Source organism: Cyanistes caeruleus, chromosome 5, assembly GCF_971803275.1.
Source record: "Cyanistes caeruleus chromosome 5, bCyaCae1.hap1.1, whole genome shotgun sequence".
NCBI lineage: Eukaryota > Metazoa > Chordata > Aves > Passeriformes > Paridae > Cyanistes > Cyanistes caeruleus.
In genome coordinates, this window is record NC_141705.1 from 8,853,601 (window position 1) to 8,871,192 (window position 17,592).

Sequence of the window (17,592 nt, forward strand, 5' to 3'; positions counted from 1 at the left end):
TAATCCACTTTATTTCCCCCACTTTTGATCCCTAGAGTTATGTTACATGTTAGTAAACAGCTACACAACATGCAAAGGCTGTAATTGCCTTTTCTTTTTTTTTTTTTTTTTTTTTTTTTTTTTTTTGCTAGAGGAAAAGAGCTACTGTTTACATCTTGAAATATCTATTATTACTTCTTATTATATATTCAACTGAAAACATTTTCATACGGGAACTTTGCCTTGTTCTGGAAGATGGAAAGCTGTTTGTGAAAATGAGCGCTGATGCATCACAACATGTCTTCCTCCTGCTCTCCCTGAGCTATTCCTCCAGCTCAGCAGTCCCAGCGCACGTCAGGGCTGATGCTGGAAGGGAAAGGGCAGCTTGGGTGGGGAGCACCAAACTCTCCATCCGTGCTGCCCATATCTTCACAGACAGACCATCCTTCACATCATGCCCCTTCCTTGTCAAGCTGTTCAAAGCACCTCCTAGTCAACAAAACCCTCCTGTGGCGAACATTGCAAAGTGGGAAAGAATTTTCACAGCAGAAGATGTCACTAATGATGGTGATATGTTGGAGGAGAGGGTGCTTGGCCAGCACTGCAGCACCCCTTGACAAGAAAGGAGGACTGCCATGGCCACTGCACTGCAGCCCCAGAGCTGCAGTGACAACAAACTACAGCTGATCACCTTAGAAGTGAGGGGTACTTCCCAGAAGTAATTTCATGGACAAGAAATCCATTTCCACAGACAAATGTGGCTGCAGTCCTTACTTTAAGCCAGTGGGCCCAACAGAAAATCTCTCCTCATACTGCTCAGTCATCCTCGTAGTCTCTAGGAGTCTTATCTACACATCCCACCCCAACCCACTCACTCCCCCAGTCTCTCGGTCCTTTGTGTTTCACAGGAAACAAGTAGATAAACCACATCTTTCAATTTCCTAATTATGCAAAAACATAAAAACTCCTAAACTTTCAGAAGCTCAAAAATGCTGAAGTGGTTGGAAAAAACAGGCAAAGAGAAGACCTGAAACCAAATGGGGATTTCACACTGGGATGTCAAACATTACAATGACAAGGGGTGTGCTCACAGCACACTCACATGGTTTTGCTGAAACAGAACATTGTGGATGGTAAAGAGAGCCCCATCTTTGAGGAAGGACCCAGCAGGAGGAAAATCTTTTGTCTGATGGAGCAATCCATGATTCTGAGAAGAGAAAGCATTGCGTTGATTGTTGCAGAGAGGAACTTGCTCAGCTCAGTGGGGAGGAACCTGGCTCTAGCACTGCTCTCCAGCAGGACCCTGGGGATTTCTAGACATGTTTTTGGCCAGACCACTTCTTCTCTCCCAGCCTCCCTCTTTCCTTGGATCTGTGCCTGCCTCAGAGCTGTGGGATAACCAGGACTTCATCCATTCTGCACCAATGTGGGCACAAATAACTGCAGTAAGTGCATGAAATGGAGCCCTAGCAAGAAGCCAGAGAGCAGCTATGCCTATGCTGTGGATCCCCCATTTTTGAATGCCACAGTCAGTGCCTGTCCCATTGCCTTCACCGTGGCTGTCACATGTTTGTGTTCCTGGGACACCTGGAGAGGCTGAGTTCATCCCATCAGTGCAGCTGCTTGTTCCCCTTTGTCCAGGTTTCACATGTTCACTCTTCCATCTTCTCCTTCTTACCAGTTGCTTCAGACCACACGATTTGATCCTTTCAAAATTTTCCCAGGTTGGTAATTTTGGGAAATGGGAAGGGCATCCAACGAACTGAACCTGCAGAGTAGGTGGGCTGGTGGTGAGTGCAGCCTGTCAGAGCCCTGCTGCTAGCAGGGAATGCTGCAGCTCATGGTACCAGTACTTACAGAGCCATTTTTTCCCCAATTCCCATATCGTAACAGCCTGTATAGGTCTTTAGCTTCTTGCTTGCTATTTCCTTGTTAAAATGTCTGTATTGTTTTTTTCTTTTTCCTTTGGAAACAGCAGAGTGACGTGGAGGAAGGAGGATTCCCTGATTCTGGTGAGTTCTGGCAATGAGTTCCACAATTGTCAGCCAGATGCCAAGAAACGCATATCATTCACAAGCAACAACTCACATTTGTTTCCTTAGCAGCTCTTCTGTTCTCTGGTGCATTGTCAAGGAAAAAGGGAGAGGGCAGGTTCATCAAGTACTCCTGGCCAGACTTGCAGGTAGCTTGTAGGCTTGGAGGACTGACGAGCAGGGCATGAGCAGGGCTTTCTGCAGCCTGTGCTGCTGCTTTGACATTGAATTACTCAGTTCCTGTAGGTTAACATGGTTACCAGTAAATATAAAGGAAAAGATGTGTTAAAACATCAGTTTGAAAGGCAAGACTGTTGTGAGGATCTGAGCACTTCCTCCTGAGAAAAAGCCTTGGCCTGGTAGAGCTGTGCTGTCTGCAGAGCAGCTGCACTACCTTGTCCTGGATAAGGACTGTCCTGTCCCAGATCTGCCTCAGCCTCTCTTTCTGTTTCCACACTGGGAGTAGAACATGAGGGTGGTGTCTCTGTGGCTCTCCAGCTCCTGCTTTAACCAAGAGGATGTTTATTTCCTGCAAAGGAAAGCACAGTCAGATGTCATGCTAAAGGAAAATAAAACACAGGGCCAGATTGGTATATTTTACACATCTGCATAGAGATTTAATGAGAGCTTAACTTGGCTTATCAAACCAAGCCCTAATTTTGTGCACCACTAGTGGACAAGCTCAGGGGACTTACGCAGAGACAAGGAGATGCTCAGTTTGTTCCCAGTGTGGTTGTCACATCAGACAGTCCCAGCTGGAGTCAGCATTGGTTATCCTGTATTGAAAATGGACACTGACCACATGGAGCTCGGGAAATGGAAAAATATTATATTAATGCTGCAGATATTACACATTCCTAGCGGTCTGCTACTGAATGGTGCCACATGGCTTCACTGCATGATGCTTGTCCGGCACGTTTGTTTCTCTGGTGAAACTTGGTTCCTTCAAAACACCCTGTAGGCTGAGGCATTGCAGGTTGTCCTGTATGACTCTGAGAATCAGAAATTCATGGAAGCATTAGGATCAGGAACATGGACTATTTAGGTGGGGAAGGACTTTCTGTCCTTTGTGTGCCTAATGGTGGCCTTGGGAGTGGATTAGAGAATCATGCAGCAAAGCATCTTGACTCCATGGGGCTCCTGCATCTTCCTGTTGTTTCTTGCAATTCCTTTATCGGTATCCATGGTGGAATGAACAATCATGCCCATTTCAACCTAACATCGTCCCATTTTCCTTCGGTACTATTATACATAGCAATCATTTTTGGCCACAAGCATTTTTATTTTTGTTAATTGAGGTATTTCTCACAACAAAAATCTTTCTAAGTCAGGTTACTGTTTTCCCTTATTGTGAATATTCATTCAGCACTTACCTTTGCCAAAGATGATGTAGTGCAAGCAGGTGTCACAGCCGTACTTTCAGCCATACGGAAAACACATTTCATTTCTGACAGCGATCCTGCTGTTTCAGTAGAAGCCTACCCCATGCAGAGATAGGCTGGTTAGATCAAACTGTACTAATTGCAGAGTGATTTGGAAATCTGTTCCACTTGCAAACAGAACAAATCCAACACTTTGTAACATTGAATTAACAAAGGTCACATTTCATAAATATTACCAAGCAATTTTCATAGTTAATGCAGCAGGCTGGTTAATGATTAGAGCAGTAAACTTCTGACGTAAAGCCATGATGAATAAGGGACATATTTTTACAGCTTCCGTTATTATTGCCTCAGGGATCTTAACTAAAAGCAGCAGAAATTATTAGGGTCCAACATATCTTTAAAATCTAACCAATCAGGCTATATCTGGTCTTCTCAATGGCTTGTGTATTACAAACAAGAAAATTCAAGAGATTTTAGAGTAACAGTCAGATTCTCAGTGGGAAAAAAAAAAAAAGCATGCTGCTTTCAATCTAGTTCCACTGGACTCTGCAATGTAAAAACCAGTTTTGGTAAGCAGTGGGAACTGGCATAGCTCATGTTAAGAACTGATAGAATTCTCCCTCTTGTCCCAGCTGCTGGATCTGCTGGATCAGATTTAACTTTAGTAAAGATGTAGTTCTGCTCTGAGAACTGATCCCAGGGACTGGCTCCCCTCCCAAAACTTGGTCTCAACTGAGTCAAAACACCTTTTCTTAGGTTGGAATGAATTACCTGAGCAGTAATCTTGATGAAATCTGTGGGGTTAGCTCTGTAGGGAACCAGTGTTGAACATGTTATAAGTAAGGGAAGGCGATGGAATGATCCTGGGATTAAAGAGAAATCTTGGGTCGAGGTATAAACAGAGGACTTAAAACCAGTGAATGTAACTTCCCAGAATTTAATTAGGCAAGTTTTTATCTGATAGCCACACACTCATAGACAACCTCTATTTCTCAGTAGGGTTTTATCTTCTGTGAGCCATTTGTGTGTGAATTTGATGGGTTAGAAAACCTTGAGTTAGAACTATGGCACAACTGCCATCCAGCAGTGCTTAAGGGTGGAGGGCTTGGGAATCAGCAAAATTCCAGCAGGGATTTTATATTTCCTTCATCCAGAAGAAACTGACAGGGATGGAAAGTGGCTAATGGCAATCTGTAATTCATTTTTTGAGAGAAATGATGTTTGAAACATGCAGTGATATCCAAGTGCTCAGATGAAGAGGTGGAACTTGTTACATCTCCATTTGGGAAAGCTGTTTGATGAGATGAAATGTGAATTGTCCATGCAGTGACACCATTTGGACATGACAGGTTTTAATTTTCAAGTTTTAGGTGCTCATGCTCTGAGGTCATTCAGAATCTAAACCTAAAAACGTAATTCCTTGAAAACCTAGTGCAATTAAAGTGGCAAAAAAAGCAAAACCAAACCAAATAAAACCCCAACATTCATGCAAGTAGCAGCTCAGCTAAACATAAAATAACCCTAATTGTGAAAGCCAGCCTAAAGCAGCATCAGGACGAGAGTCAGAAGGAACCTAAAAGGCTTTTCCCACAGCTGGACCCAGGGGACCCCGATAGGCAGAGGTTTGCAGGATCACTGCTCCCTGGAGGGCTCACCCTGCCTGCAGACAGCACTTTCTCCAGCCCTGCCTCCATCCCAGCTGGAACAGGCTGAAAAATAACTGGAAGTTTCTTGTCAGAGCAGACACACAGCACAGCCAGTTCTTCATTGACAAATGAGCGAAAGAAAACAAAATATCACACTGTCATTTAAAAATAGCTTCAGCAGAAATACCATGGGCAGTGCTTTCACCAAGCAGAGATCAGCGACTGATTAGGGAGGGTTATCAGTGTACCTGGTGCCGGATAAAACCCGATCCCGCTGCAAGGCACTCTCACTCAGCTGGACAGATTGTGGGGGTGTGATGAATGCCTGAGAAACTCTAGAAGTTTTCTGATAATGCGGGAGTTTGAAACAAGGGGTTTCTGCTCCTGCTTGCAATGCAGCTTTGGGAAAGGTCCATGAGGTCTGATAGTGCCAAGTGCCATTTCTGGATTTCGGTGGGACAGGGCCGTTCCCTTTTCATGCCAAATGCAAGCTGGCTTGGTCCACTGCCAAAGTGGGGAGAGCTATGCAAGGGTGATGCCCCCTGTAAATGACAGTGAAGGATTTGTAAGGGAGAGACACCACTGCAAAGTTCAGCCCAGGTTTGGGGACTTCCATAAGTGACATCTGTGCCTTGTAGCCATGCTCTGAACTGGTATAGTTTGAATACAGAGTTGAACAGATGATTTTGGGAAGTCAATTCATTAAGTGTTCGTGCAGAGTCATCAGAGTAATTTTTACAGCACAGCGTGACATGCAACAGTTTTCCAAAGGCAGAGCTCAAATTGCATGACCTAGGATTTAGGGTTATTGCAAATTTAACATTCTTTCTGATCTTCTGCATCTTGATTCTGCTTATACAAAGAATTCAGATGTTAAAATTAATGTATTTTTCTTGACCTGTTTATTGTAAAGTACTTAGGTATCATTTAATTTGCAAATGTTATTTGGATCTATTTGCATTATTCCAATTATTTGACCCAATAAGGGAATTAATATTCACTAGCTGAAGAAAATTGTGCAATGAACAAAAACACACCAGTTTGCTTAAAAGACTCTAGAACATATTTAAAGACAAAAGAATAAATTGATGGAAAGAAATCAAGAGCAATCCGGAGCTTTTCTGAGATGGTTTAATGTGTTTGTTTATGGTAGTCCCCTCAAGATGTACACCTTGACCCATCACTTGTCTAAAACTTCATATCTGGAGCTGTGGCTGAAATCCAGATGCTTGAAACACTGTCAGTACTGAAAAAAGAAAACAAGTATATTAGAAGAAAAGCAACTGGATGAGTAGCTTTGCTAGGTCAAGTGTCATTCTCATGACCCTAAGATTAAAGATCTTTCCTGTTTTTATGTATCCTGACTGTTTTCAACACGTGACTGCAAAAGCAAAGCACAGAACAATGGAAATATGTGCAAAACCATCAAAACCACAGAAAGAGACAAATCAGGTAACATAGTGATCTATCCTAAAGCAAGGAACCCTGCTCCTGGGGCTGCCCTTGCAGCTGGCACCTATCCAGAGCTGATTGTGTGCCCTGATGGTTGGATCCCATCATCTGCAGCATGCTTGGGATGGCACAGTCCCTGCCTGCACACTCAGGACTGAGGACATGGCATCTGCTGCCTTACCAAAGCCACTTCATGGAGTGGGCAACACCCCAAGAGCGCAGCAGTGCCTGGAGTCAGCATGGCACTCCCCTGCCCCTGAGGTACAGCTGTTCACAGTCATGTTGTGCAGCAAGCAGGGGGATGCAGAAGCCTCACTCTGGGTCTCCTTGCAGAAGTATCAGGTCATCTTGCACCCATCCTTTCCCCTCCTTTTGTCCCATTCCCAGGATCTTGGCCATGCAGAGTACCCACTGTTCTTGCCCTTCCAGACTATCTTCAAAATGCTGTCTCAGGTGGTTCTCTAATTTCCCAGGGAGCTGCATGTCTGAGAATTCCCTTCCTGCACAACTTCTGTTACCTGGTGGGATCCACCTGGAACATTTCTGAGGGCAGTACCAGATCCATCACACCACTGGGATTCCTGCTCTCCCATCATGAAGCCAGGGCATTATTTAGGACTGGTTCTTCACTAAAGCAATGAGTTACTGTTCTTCACCCTGAGGGAACAGCAAGTGACACCTTAGGCTTTTCACTCCCAGGTCAGTTGCTTCTGCTCCAGGCACCACCTGAAAGGAAAACCAGCTGCCCCAGCTCACCCAGTAAACTGAAGGTGGGAAAATGCAACTCGGTCAGCACAGCCTGTAGCTGTATCTACTCAGCCTGGACCAGTGACTCTGACAATTTTGCTGCTGAGATCCCCTGCAGGAAGGAGAATACTGAATACAAGTTGTCAAAATGCCTTTTAGCATTAGCAGGATACTCTGCTCTAGGCAGAGGAAGATACATACAAAGCCTTAAGCTGTTCCTGGCTTCACAGAGCAGCAGACAGCAAAATACATGTGGCTGTATTGGGACACGCTGTTTTCAAAGCCCTGTGTGATAGCACCAAGTGGCATAAATCAGAATTACCTGTCACAAACTGTATGTCTCCATGGCCATTTCTCCAGTCCCAGCTGAGCAGCAGCTCAGACTCTCTGAGACAGTGGTTACACTGGAAAGAAAGGCAAATATGTAAAAAAAGCACTGATGTATGAAAAAAATATTGAAATACATCCCTCTAGTAAGTAGTGCCGAGGATGTGTTAGGGCAGGAACATGAGGGGCTTTCCTGATTCCTGAGAACCTAGAACTGGCTCCAAGAGCTGCTTTCTTTAGCATCAATTTCACATTTTGGCTTTTCTGTATGAAGAAATGGAGGACTCTGCCCCAACGTGTGCTTTCTGCAGCCCCAGGGTGTCCAGTGTTTCTCTAAAACATTCTGCAAAGTTAAAGCTCAGCCCATCCCCAGGGAACTTGTGGAGCGAGGCCAGCAGCACATCCTCCTGGAAGCAGCTAATGACTGAGCTGCTAAATACTTCACATTCCTCATGCACACCAATCCAGACTCGAAGATGCACTGGAAACCTGACACGGAGGTTGCTCAGCATAAAACATTTGCCTCAGGGAACTCTTCTGAATAGCAACAAGTCAAAACCCCAGTCCAGACCTCACGTCCAGATCCAAGCCATATCCTGACCAGACTCAAAAGCCTAAATGTGGGGAGTCACAATCTGGGGCCTCTGCCTGCTCTGGAGACCAACCTTTTGGCTCTGGATTCCTGGTGCTGAGCTACTGCCCACCTGTGGTATTTAAAGACCTTTTTCTTAATTACCTTCCACAGCTCCAGGTTCTGTTGGGGTGCCATCCTCCTTTCCAAAAGTCTCTGCTTGCCTTGGGTTAAGTAACTCATTGCAAGACACTCTAACCAGGGTTGTTTTAAAACAAAGTTAGGTGTTGGTTTCTTTTCACCGTCCAGTTTGGATGAAGTCACCATGGTGTGTGAGCAGGTTAGCAGTGAAAAGCAGCCTGGCACTTACACTGCCAGACAAGTTCTTGGCATTGTGCTATGGTAACCAAACAACATCCATGGCTCTCAGAAGTATTTTCCATATAGGAGGTCAAGATATTAAGAGCAGATTCTGTAGAGTTCAACACCAACACACGCTACTGAAAACAAAAGATGTTGCTGAAAAGCTAAGTCAAAAGCAATTTGTCCATGAACACAAAGTTTGCTGCTGGGATCAAGGTGTCAGGGCTCATAGCTGCTACCCCAGATCTGCTGCTCCAGCATTTGGGGTAAGAAGCTGAGAGTAGATGTATTTTTGCAAAGAAGTCCTGTTCTTAGCCGGGTTCAAGCATAGAGAAATCAGGACAACAGCTTCATAAATTAATTTCCTTCGACCTTCCTCACTCATCATTGACTTGTTCCCATACTTCTTGGCAGCCTCCAGCACCATTTTTCTTTTCTCCAGACTTCTGTGCTGGTTCTGTGCAGAGGTAAGCTCATGTAAGAGAGGCTTAGACAGAAAGAAAAACAAACAGCTAAGGTCCATATTTTAAGTATTATTGATATATACATGTTGATATATACATGTTGATGTATACATTGTTGATATATTCTGGCATCACTTATTTCTTAGAGCAAGAAATCATTTGTATGTATCAAAAACCTAAAGAAAACCCTGAAGTGCTGAATTTATCCTTTCTAACATAACAGTTATAAAAAGAAGGTACCATTTGCTATCTGGTTCTTACAACATTACATCCAAGTGATCCTTCCACTTGTCCTGGAGTTTGTCCTGAGGTGCTGCTGTGCTTTGCTCATTACTGCTAATACTGTTCTGCAAGGTTATGAGAAGATGAGACAACACAGAGCTTTTCAAATTGAGGTTTCAGGAAGGAGAGACACATATCTCTCCAGTCTGTTGGGGGAAAGAATGAAAAATAAATTGCTCGGGTGATCTGCAGTTGCTGGCTATTAATTCCTTTGAGGATTTTGTATTGCTTCCAAGGCAAATACAAGATTAGCTGATGGAGTAATGGAGTAGTATGGGATAGAGATCACATGGGGGTTCTTGTAAAACAGATGTTATTTATTTAGCCTATGCAGAGAAAACCTACTTACAGATGTAATTTTGTATGTTCAACATGATGTCTATGTGCCCAGTAGCCCCCCAGTATAACTTGAGATGCCAGGGTTCCTGCCTTTGTGATCTCCCAGGCAGGGACAGCTGCCCTTACAACCACCCCTGCTCAAGCAAGTGCTCCATCAGAGAGTCATAGTGCAACCACTTGGCAATGTGCAGAAGTGAGCAGGTAAAAAAGCAACCTGGCTGCAGGAAGTTAAGTGGAAAACAGGTCTCAGTCACCTGAAAACTTCCAGCTGATTCACCCAGCTGCAGGGACTGCCCATCCCAGCTGCACCCTTCGGTGGTGGTGCTTGGAAGAAATGCTGCTGCTGTAAGAATGCTGCTATTTTGTAAAAGCATTTGCAGGACCTTCCAGTGCCAGATATCCAGACGTGCTAATGCAAAATGCATTAGCCCAAGCAGCAGGAGCTCCAGGGCTGCTGGCGCCATTGAGTTCCACTCATTTCATCTTTATTATAAATACTGCATTGTCGTCTCATTCTTTTCTCTCATCCTCTCTTTAGAAAAGAATTATAAGGCTCTAGTTGACTGGTCCCTTTGACTTAGTACAGTTGTTAAACCACAGGCAGTAAATACCTCTTTCAATTGTTTAAGGCGGATGTATTTATTTCATTGGAACAACTGAATGAAATCTGTAAGAGCTAAAGAATCCCCCCTTTCACGGCAGCTCTGCTTTTCTACCTCTAAGCTGAATGCAAAAGGAACTCTTCCTTAAACCTGCCGGGTGAAATCAGCCCACCTTCAGGCTCCCCACTCTCAGCAGACTTTTTTGTGGTTCAAGAAGTATTGCAGACCTCCAAAGACTCACCGCCTACTTGTAAATAGTGATCTTTCACCAGGCAGATCTCAGCTGACAAATGTTAATTGTTATGCAAACTATCCAGACGATGAGCTCTTCTCCCAGGACTGAAGGGCAGCCACCTCCCAGATGAAACGAGGCAGCTGTTTAAACAGTGCGGGGTGCGCTGCCCCGGCTGCCAGAGCAGCGGGAGAGCCGAGTGGTGCGAGCCCAGCTGGAGCTGTGCCATGCCACCATGGTTAACACCCCCGCTTTTGTGGAGGAAACCTCCACAGTACAGCTTGAGAACTTTAACTGACCCCACGCCATCAGGAAGATGATGCTGTTTCAGTGGAAAACAGATATATAAAAATTGTTTCTTTGGGCTCATGTGGTGGAATGCTCCCCACTTCAACTGGGAAAAACAAATTCTGATTGTTAGGGCAGAATAGGGATGGGAAATCAATGCTTTTCCCAGACCAGAGGATTTGAAAGAGACCAAGGATGCTGAGAATGCCATGCAAACCTTGTTCTTACCAGAAGGCAGGTCCTTGCCTGAGGCAGGTGGTACTGTTGGGCCATGGCTCCCAATGGAGTCCCCTGGGAAGCTCAGAACCAGCTCCCATTCTTGTGAAAGGCTCCATTGGTGCTGCTCATAACTCCACCATAGGCTGAAAGGAATTTTAAACGTGCTATCAGCTCATTTTTCCTTCTAGTCCCGTTTAGTCCCTGTTCCTTCTCTCCTGCACTGCTCCAGTGCAGGGTCTTTGGGATCACTATCAAGATTAAGAGTAATCCCAGAAAAACAGAGGGACTCACCACAGCTATTTGTAAAAAACACCCTGACGGGGCTGGTGGGGACTCTGTGAGCAGCAAGTCCTGCCCTTTGCCTGTGCAGCCCGCAGAGAGCCTGGCCTCAGTGAGGAGGAGGTGGTTCAGCAGTGTAGAACAGCTCCAGGAGTGAAAGGTGCCACTTGCTGTTCCCATGCCTTGGATCAGGCTGGATGCAGAGAAAATTTACATTTCAAGGCCTGTATGAGACATGCATGATAGTGGTACGAGACCACTGGTGTGTGTTGCCAAATTATCGGTTATCAGCCACATCATTGCACTTCTGCAGTAAAAACCCACACTTTTCTGGCCACCAGATATAATGGAAAAATGTTTATTCCCTGGCAGTTACTTAGGATAATTTTCAGAGATTGCTGTGTTCCTGATGAATGGAGAACTACTTCTGTATGTGGCTGTGTTGAATTTCTGAGCACTGAACCAGGGCTTCATGCCATCCAGTACTCCTTGGGATGGTTTCAGAGGTTTTGTTGTTTGTTTTCATTTTTAAGATAGCTTTGTACTATTGCAGCAGGGAACTTCAGTTTGTATCTTTCTCAGTTTTGTTTTGTTCAGTTTGGGTTTTTTTAATATATAAAATGCTTTGTCCCACCTGTACCTGTGTAGTCTTCAGCTGTAGAGGACTTAATGAGTTTGACCCAGAGCATTTGGAAACAAAAATACATAGAAAGAAAAAACAGAGGAAGGACTAAAATTTGAAGGTTTAGACAACAAGGAAGTTTCCAATGATTTCTACTTTCTTGAAATTTAATAGCAACATATTCATTGATTTAAGTGGCAGCAGGACGACATTCTACTTAAAAGGGAAATAAATGGCATTTAACCAAAGAAGTCTCTTTCAATTTCACATCCCCGTCCCTGTTTTTGCATCAGTTCCCAGTATCAGGCTGAGCAGAACAGCCATGTGCTATTTCCATGCTCCACTTTGCCTTTCAGCAGCTCTCTCTGGCAACTTATTTTACAAAATATGGGAAACCTCCTTCCTGCAAGACCTGTAAAGCCATGGATTCAGTTGCCAGGGCAGGCCACCCATTCCTCTCAGCAAGAGCTCTTGGCTCAGCCCACAATGTCCACAGTTGTTTTCAACTGAGACTGAGCTGATAAGGGGATTTCCTTTCAAGTGGAAAAGCATAAACTATATTTATATGCAGATAATTTCCTATTTGTTGGGTTTAGCTTAACAGGCTGAATTTCTGGCCTGTCTCTCCAGTGCTCTCCAACCACATGAAAGATATTCACAATTGTCTGGGTGGGAGTTGTTTTGCCAGAAGCTGGAGAGATGCCACAGTGCAGCTGCTGTGGAAGGCAGAGGTAGAAGGACATAGCCAGTCCTCCTTACTCTGCTTTTTCTGTAAGGAGCTAACACACACCACAGCACCTGCTTAGCATTTGGTACTACATTCATTACAGGTACTTGTGCCACTGACCCATCATTTGTTCATTATATGGAAAAGTTATATGTATTTTGATAAAAAAATTTTAAAGAGAAATCCCTGAAGTATAACTAATGCCTGCTGAGCCACCCTGAGGAGTCAGTGATTTTTCAGGCAAGTAAAACCATGCTCAGCTAAGGAGCAGGAGAGATTGAATTACATGAGTAGTAGAGGAAGGATTTACTGAAAAAGCTGGTAGAAGATTCTCAAACTATTAATGACCAGAAGGAAGGGAATATCAAACCAGCAGTACTTCATGTTCATCTGGGAAACTTACTCCATTCTTCTCTGCAGGGATTTCCAGAGGATGAGACCCCAGTTCACGGCAAACTGGTAATTATTAATCTTCTCTGTATCCATTTACACTTGCAAAACACCTTAGGATCCCTCCCTGCAGGAATTGTTCATGTTTCTTGTATTACCTGGGGGTTTTATATTGCATTCAGTTCACTGACTGTCAGGGGAGTATGCTCTTGAGGTTTAAAAAGCTTTTATTTAAATATATATTCCTCTAATGTTGTACATCTGGTTTTGTTTAAACTCGTTTCAGAAATCCTTTGTTTTCTGGGTCCTTTACTGCTGGTCCATCTAAACTGTGGATGTTACCAGCAGCTCTAAGTGAGCCAGTGTCCTTTCCAAGATCAGGATTCTTCCATTCACCCTCCTGGGAACTCATGTGGGAGTGGATCAATGTACACAAAGGTTTTTCAGGGGAATGTCCTAAAGTCACTTTTGTTTTATACTTTGAAAGCCCATAAAATAATAAAAACATCCCCAGAAGACAATAAATACCTGAATGTCTTACCCTTTCTGGGAGCCCTTAGTGCTTCTTGCGTCCTTTGATCTTTGGGCCAGTGTCCTTCAAGAAACAGCACATAGCTCTGGTCCACCCATCTCCAGACAATCTTCTGGTTCTAGAAAGAGGTTTTTTTCAGATTTGGAGTGCTGTCTGTGCCTTCTGCAGTAGAATCTTGTATCTTTAAGTCTTTCACTTGTGGAGTTTTCTGTTCTTTTCTTTTGAAGTAGAAATGTTGTACGAGACCCCAAGAGATCTAAGGACAGTGTTGATGTTCCCTGCTGCCTTGAGTTACAGCTGAGATAATTCCTCTGCTGTGAAATGGTCATTAATCAGACCTGAAAGTTAAAGTTAATAGAAAAAGTCTTTAGAATTCAAATAGAATTTGTGCATAGGCATGTCTCCCAGGTCTTGTGTGTGTATATACATATAGACACATATGTATGTACTCACCTATGTCTGCATTTATACACATACAAAAACCAATGAAAAAATATATATGCTGCATTCCAGAAAGAAAAGTAAGAATCAATATAGAAAGTTGTATCTGAAAAAATCCAGTTATCATCACAGGAGAGACCATCCTCCTAGCCCTGCCCACTAGAACTGCATAACCCTGACTCTGTATGAGAATTTAAATGGCGTAAAATAGCAATTTTTTTAAACATTTGATTTTCTGGGAACTTTTTTCTTTTAGAGTTTCTCAACTTGAGAAAGTGACAAGCTACACAGTGGATTCCTGTACCTTGTGCAGCCATGCAAATTATATCTAGTTTTCTCATGCCAATTTTTAAATACAGTTCCCATCCTTCTTAACCATGCCCTGGTGTGAGACAATACAGTATTGAGAAACACTTGAAGCTACAATAGCAGCATTGCAGATCTTTTGTTTTATCATTAAGTGGAATGAATCCCTGAGGACTCAAGAGAACTCCACAGAAGCCTGATGTATGCAAAAAGAGGCTGGTTATGGTAAACAAGGTTAGAGGTATGTGAATAGTCAATATGCACATTCACACAATGAGTAGACAAACGCCCAGTGTCATGGGAATTTTGGTGAGGGAGCCTTCTTTCTTGCCTGTAATAGACAAAAAGGGAAAATATCTATCACCATTTATGAGATCTCAGGTAAAGGAATGTAAAAATAACAATACTCCATCCATTTGAGGCTGCACATGGACCCTGACTGAGCTACAGCAGAGACCAGTCTTTCACACTTAGCATGTGAGATCACCAAATGAAAGTCAAGTGCATTGGGCCAGGTAGATGTTTCTTGCTCCCTGCTCCTGATGAAAAGTTCCTTTGCAGAAAGGAATAAGCATGTCCTAAGAGTGAGAGCTGGCTGCCATGAGAGCTGGGGACAAGACTGGATCCAGAGCTCTGCACAGGAAAAGCAGCAAAGTGAGGTGGCATTCCACAGAGCTCTTAGAAACAGGGACAGAAATCATGGTAATAGGACCAAGGTGGCCACATTCAGGCAATCAGACCAAACACAGGAGCAAAAACAGGTCCAGCCATAGCCTTTGACATGTCCTTTTTGAGGACAGCAGGGTCAAATCTTCTGCATTGACATCTGCAGTAAATGTGTGTCTAAATGTCTGCAGTTCAAAAGCAAAACCAGTCTACAAGATGTCAGTGTTCATCTTCCGTGAGAGGTATATCAGTCAGGTTGTCAATTAAAAGTATTCACTGAAGGTGAGCTGTGGATAAATTAATCTAATAGGAAAGCTCCATAGGTCAACAGTTTCCAGTCAGGGATGAGGGAATGTCACAGCACATTGCCTGTGATTGCACTTGATGGTAATATTGTCTGTAGTCACCTGGAGGCAACATCCCTGGATATGTTAATGACACCATTGCCTGCAGCCTGCATGGTGCTGTGGTTCAGCATGTTTGAGCTGAAGGTTTATTTCTGTACTGACCACAGTGCTACTGAAATGCCCACATGAGCATCCTGGGTGGCTCTCTCTGCTTGTGAAGCATCTCCTCCTCATACACCAGAAGAGCAGTTGTCACACACCCAAGAGGAGATGAAAATGGGTCGTTCTGTAGACAGTCCTATACAGAACCAAGATTACAAGCAGAGAAGGTGCAGTCTGACATGAGACATAACCAAGATACAAACTGCTGGAGATCCTCACAGAGGTCAGCAGGAGTTGGCAGTAGTTGGCTAAACCTCCAGGGACTAGAGGGTTCTGCATGCCCTGCAGTCTGGTCCAAAAGCACCAGCCATGGGGTGTGAGCTGCTTCAAGGACCACATAACCTGACGAGGCGGATTCTGAGCCTGCACTGTGAAGTCCTGCCCTCTGAAGTGGAGGTAACCTAGGATAACTGAAAATCAGTTTTTTGGCCAAATATCCAAATAAGAAGTAATGAAGATTTTCTGTCACCTCTGAAAAGAAGAAAAGGTGTAAAAAAAATCTCAGGTCAGAAGCAGCAGGGTTTAGGCACACTTGCTTGCAGAGTAACAGTTGAAGGTAGAACCAATTCTTTCAGCCATAACCAAGATAAGAAGACAATCCATATCAAACACAGCTGAATTTGGGGAAATATTCATCTTTGGTCCACTGCATTCACAGGATTTGAAACTACAGGAAACACAAAAAGACACCATCACACACATGATGTGGAAGAAGCAAATCTTCACCAAAGCTGCCTCAGAACTTCAAGAGAAGAGATGAAAAAATCCAGATGCTCAGAAATACTCTGCTGGACACATCCCTCATATGATGTTTTATTGATTAATATAATGTTTAAAACATTCTATTATTGGCTGATGTTCCTCAACCAATCAGTTCACATCTGGTTTTTTTTGTAAAACTACTTCATATTTATCCTCCCAGAGACTTTCTAAGCAGTAGTAGATATTTTCAGAGATGCAAAAGGAATTCTGGATTAGTTTGGTTGGGTTTTGTTTTGTTTTGTTGTTTTTTTTCAAGATGAAGAAGAATTTGAGAGCAAAACCAGTTTACATTTATTCATCAAGGCCTTTCTTTTATAATATAGATACCAGACATGAATATGGAAAAATAATGATGGTTTCTCTAATGAACTGAAAGGTACCTTTTATCCATAAAAGTCTCAAAACATTTACAATCAAGTAATGAAAAAAAATCCTCAAATGGGAGACAACTGGTTTGTCGCAATTCAGACAAATATTTGTTATGCAAAACAAACTTCTATTTTAAAAGGCAGTGCAGGATATTTGTGAATGTTCTCAAGAGCTCTGTTCCCATCTCTGCAGAAATATAAAATTACATTTTTTAACCATTTGCATTTCAGCAATGGGTCAAGCACTCCAAAGGCAGCATGGCTGGGTGCAGGAGATGCTTCTGCCAGAAATCGTAGACATTTTACGTCATGCACATTCTGGTGTTTCCCGTTACTGTTTTCCTTCAGTTTAGGGATAATCCAAGATGTATGTTCTTGCCATTTAAAACTAAGAGAAAAACCACAACAGTATTTTCCATGTAAGCCAAAATCCTTCACATGTGCCAACTGCCAAAGCAGACAAAAGAGCTTTGATCACAGTCAGACACCATAACTAGCTACTTGTTTTAATTACAGAAAGTTTTAGCTATTATTACATGACAGGCTGGCACATTCAGCACATGACATAATTTTATGAAAGCTTTTCATTTCTCTCAGCACAGCTCCAGCCCTAGGCTATTCCACTCCCAGCAGAAGCATCAGTTCGAACTGAAGCCAGAGAGATATCACAGGCTGAGACCTACGAAACCCAACCACGCACCAATCCCACTCCTGGCTAGGTTGGAAGAACATCATTCTCAGTGCTCCAGCCAGGGCAGAGCTGTCAGCTGCCTACAGATTGTGTTTTCTTTTGTTCTTTTAATTTTCAGGATGAAACAATCATAAATTTCTTGGTTTTGGGGATATATTGCCTATTGCTTTTACTTGATGTTGTCCTTCTATTTATAGTACATTAGCTGTTTTAAGTGGCTGATGAGCTAACTGCCAAAATATTGGCTGTTTTCATGCCTGAATCACTGTCAAAACACCAAAAAAAAAACCCCCAAAAAACAAAGCAGTAATGCCACAGGTCAAACCAAACATTTTTATAGGTATTCCTGGGCTAGTATGTTTTCATTTCT

The 17,592-nt window shown here is 43.2% G+C and overlaps 1 protein-coding gene and 2 long non-coding RNA genes across 15 annotated transcripts in view; 1 reads left to right on the forward strand and 2 right to left on the reverse strand.

Annotated features, from left to right (window-relative positions):
- LOC147652915 (uncharacterized) overlaps nucleotides 1-17,592 on the forward strand; it is a 29,585-nt gene that overhangs the window by 9,933 nt on the left and 2,060 nt on the right. Inside the window, exons 3-5 of one of the 2 annotated variants that reach the window (XR_015286817.1) lie at nucleotides 132-1,703; nucleotides 1,955-1,991; nucleotides 12,978-13,016. This is a non-coding gene — a long non-coding RNA (uncharacterized LOC147652915). Of the gene's footprint in view, nucleotides 1-131; nucleotides 1,704-1,954; nucleotides 1,992-12,977; nucleotides 14,001-17,592 lie in introns of those variants that run through there. The other variant, XR_015286816.1, reaches the window with a different exon arrangement.
- On the reverse strand, nucleotides 90-5,057 carry LOC147652916 (uncharacterized). The gene is made up of 2 exons (XR_015286819.1): nucleotides 2,708-5,057; nucleotides 90-2,541 (listed from the first exon to the last, which is right to left on the reverse strand). It is a non-coding gene; the product is annotated as an uncharacterized LOC147652916 (long non-coding RNA).
- Nucleotides 6,161-17,592, reverse strand: part of LOC111928252 (uncharacterized) — a 40,757-nt gene continuing 29,325 nt past the window's right edge. For 6 of the 12 annotated variants that reach the window (XR_015286808.1, XR_015286809.1, XR_015286811.1 and 3 more), the window contains 6 exons: nucleotides 13,489-13,817; nucleotides 10,939-11,072; nucleotides 8,306-8,990; nucleotides 7,565-7,646; nucleotides 7,014-7,152; nucleotides 6,161-6,289 (listed from right to left, as the gene is read on the reverse strand). Coding sequence is in view for 2 of the 12 variants with exons in the window: in XM_086889002.1 (XP_086745128.1) it covers nucleotides 13,808-13,817 (10 nt within the window). In the remaining 10 variants the exon portion in view is untranslated. Of the gene's footprint in view, nucleotides 6,290-7,013; nucleotides 7,153-7,564; nucleotides 7,647-8,305; nucleotides 8,991-10,938; nucleotides 11,073-13,475; nucleotides 13,818-15,870; nucleotides 16,069-17,592 lie in introns of all 12 variants that reach the window. The other 6 variants (XR_015286814.1, XR_015286813.1, XM_086889001.1 and 3 more) reach the window with 4 other exon arrangements.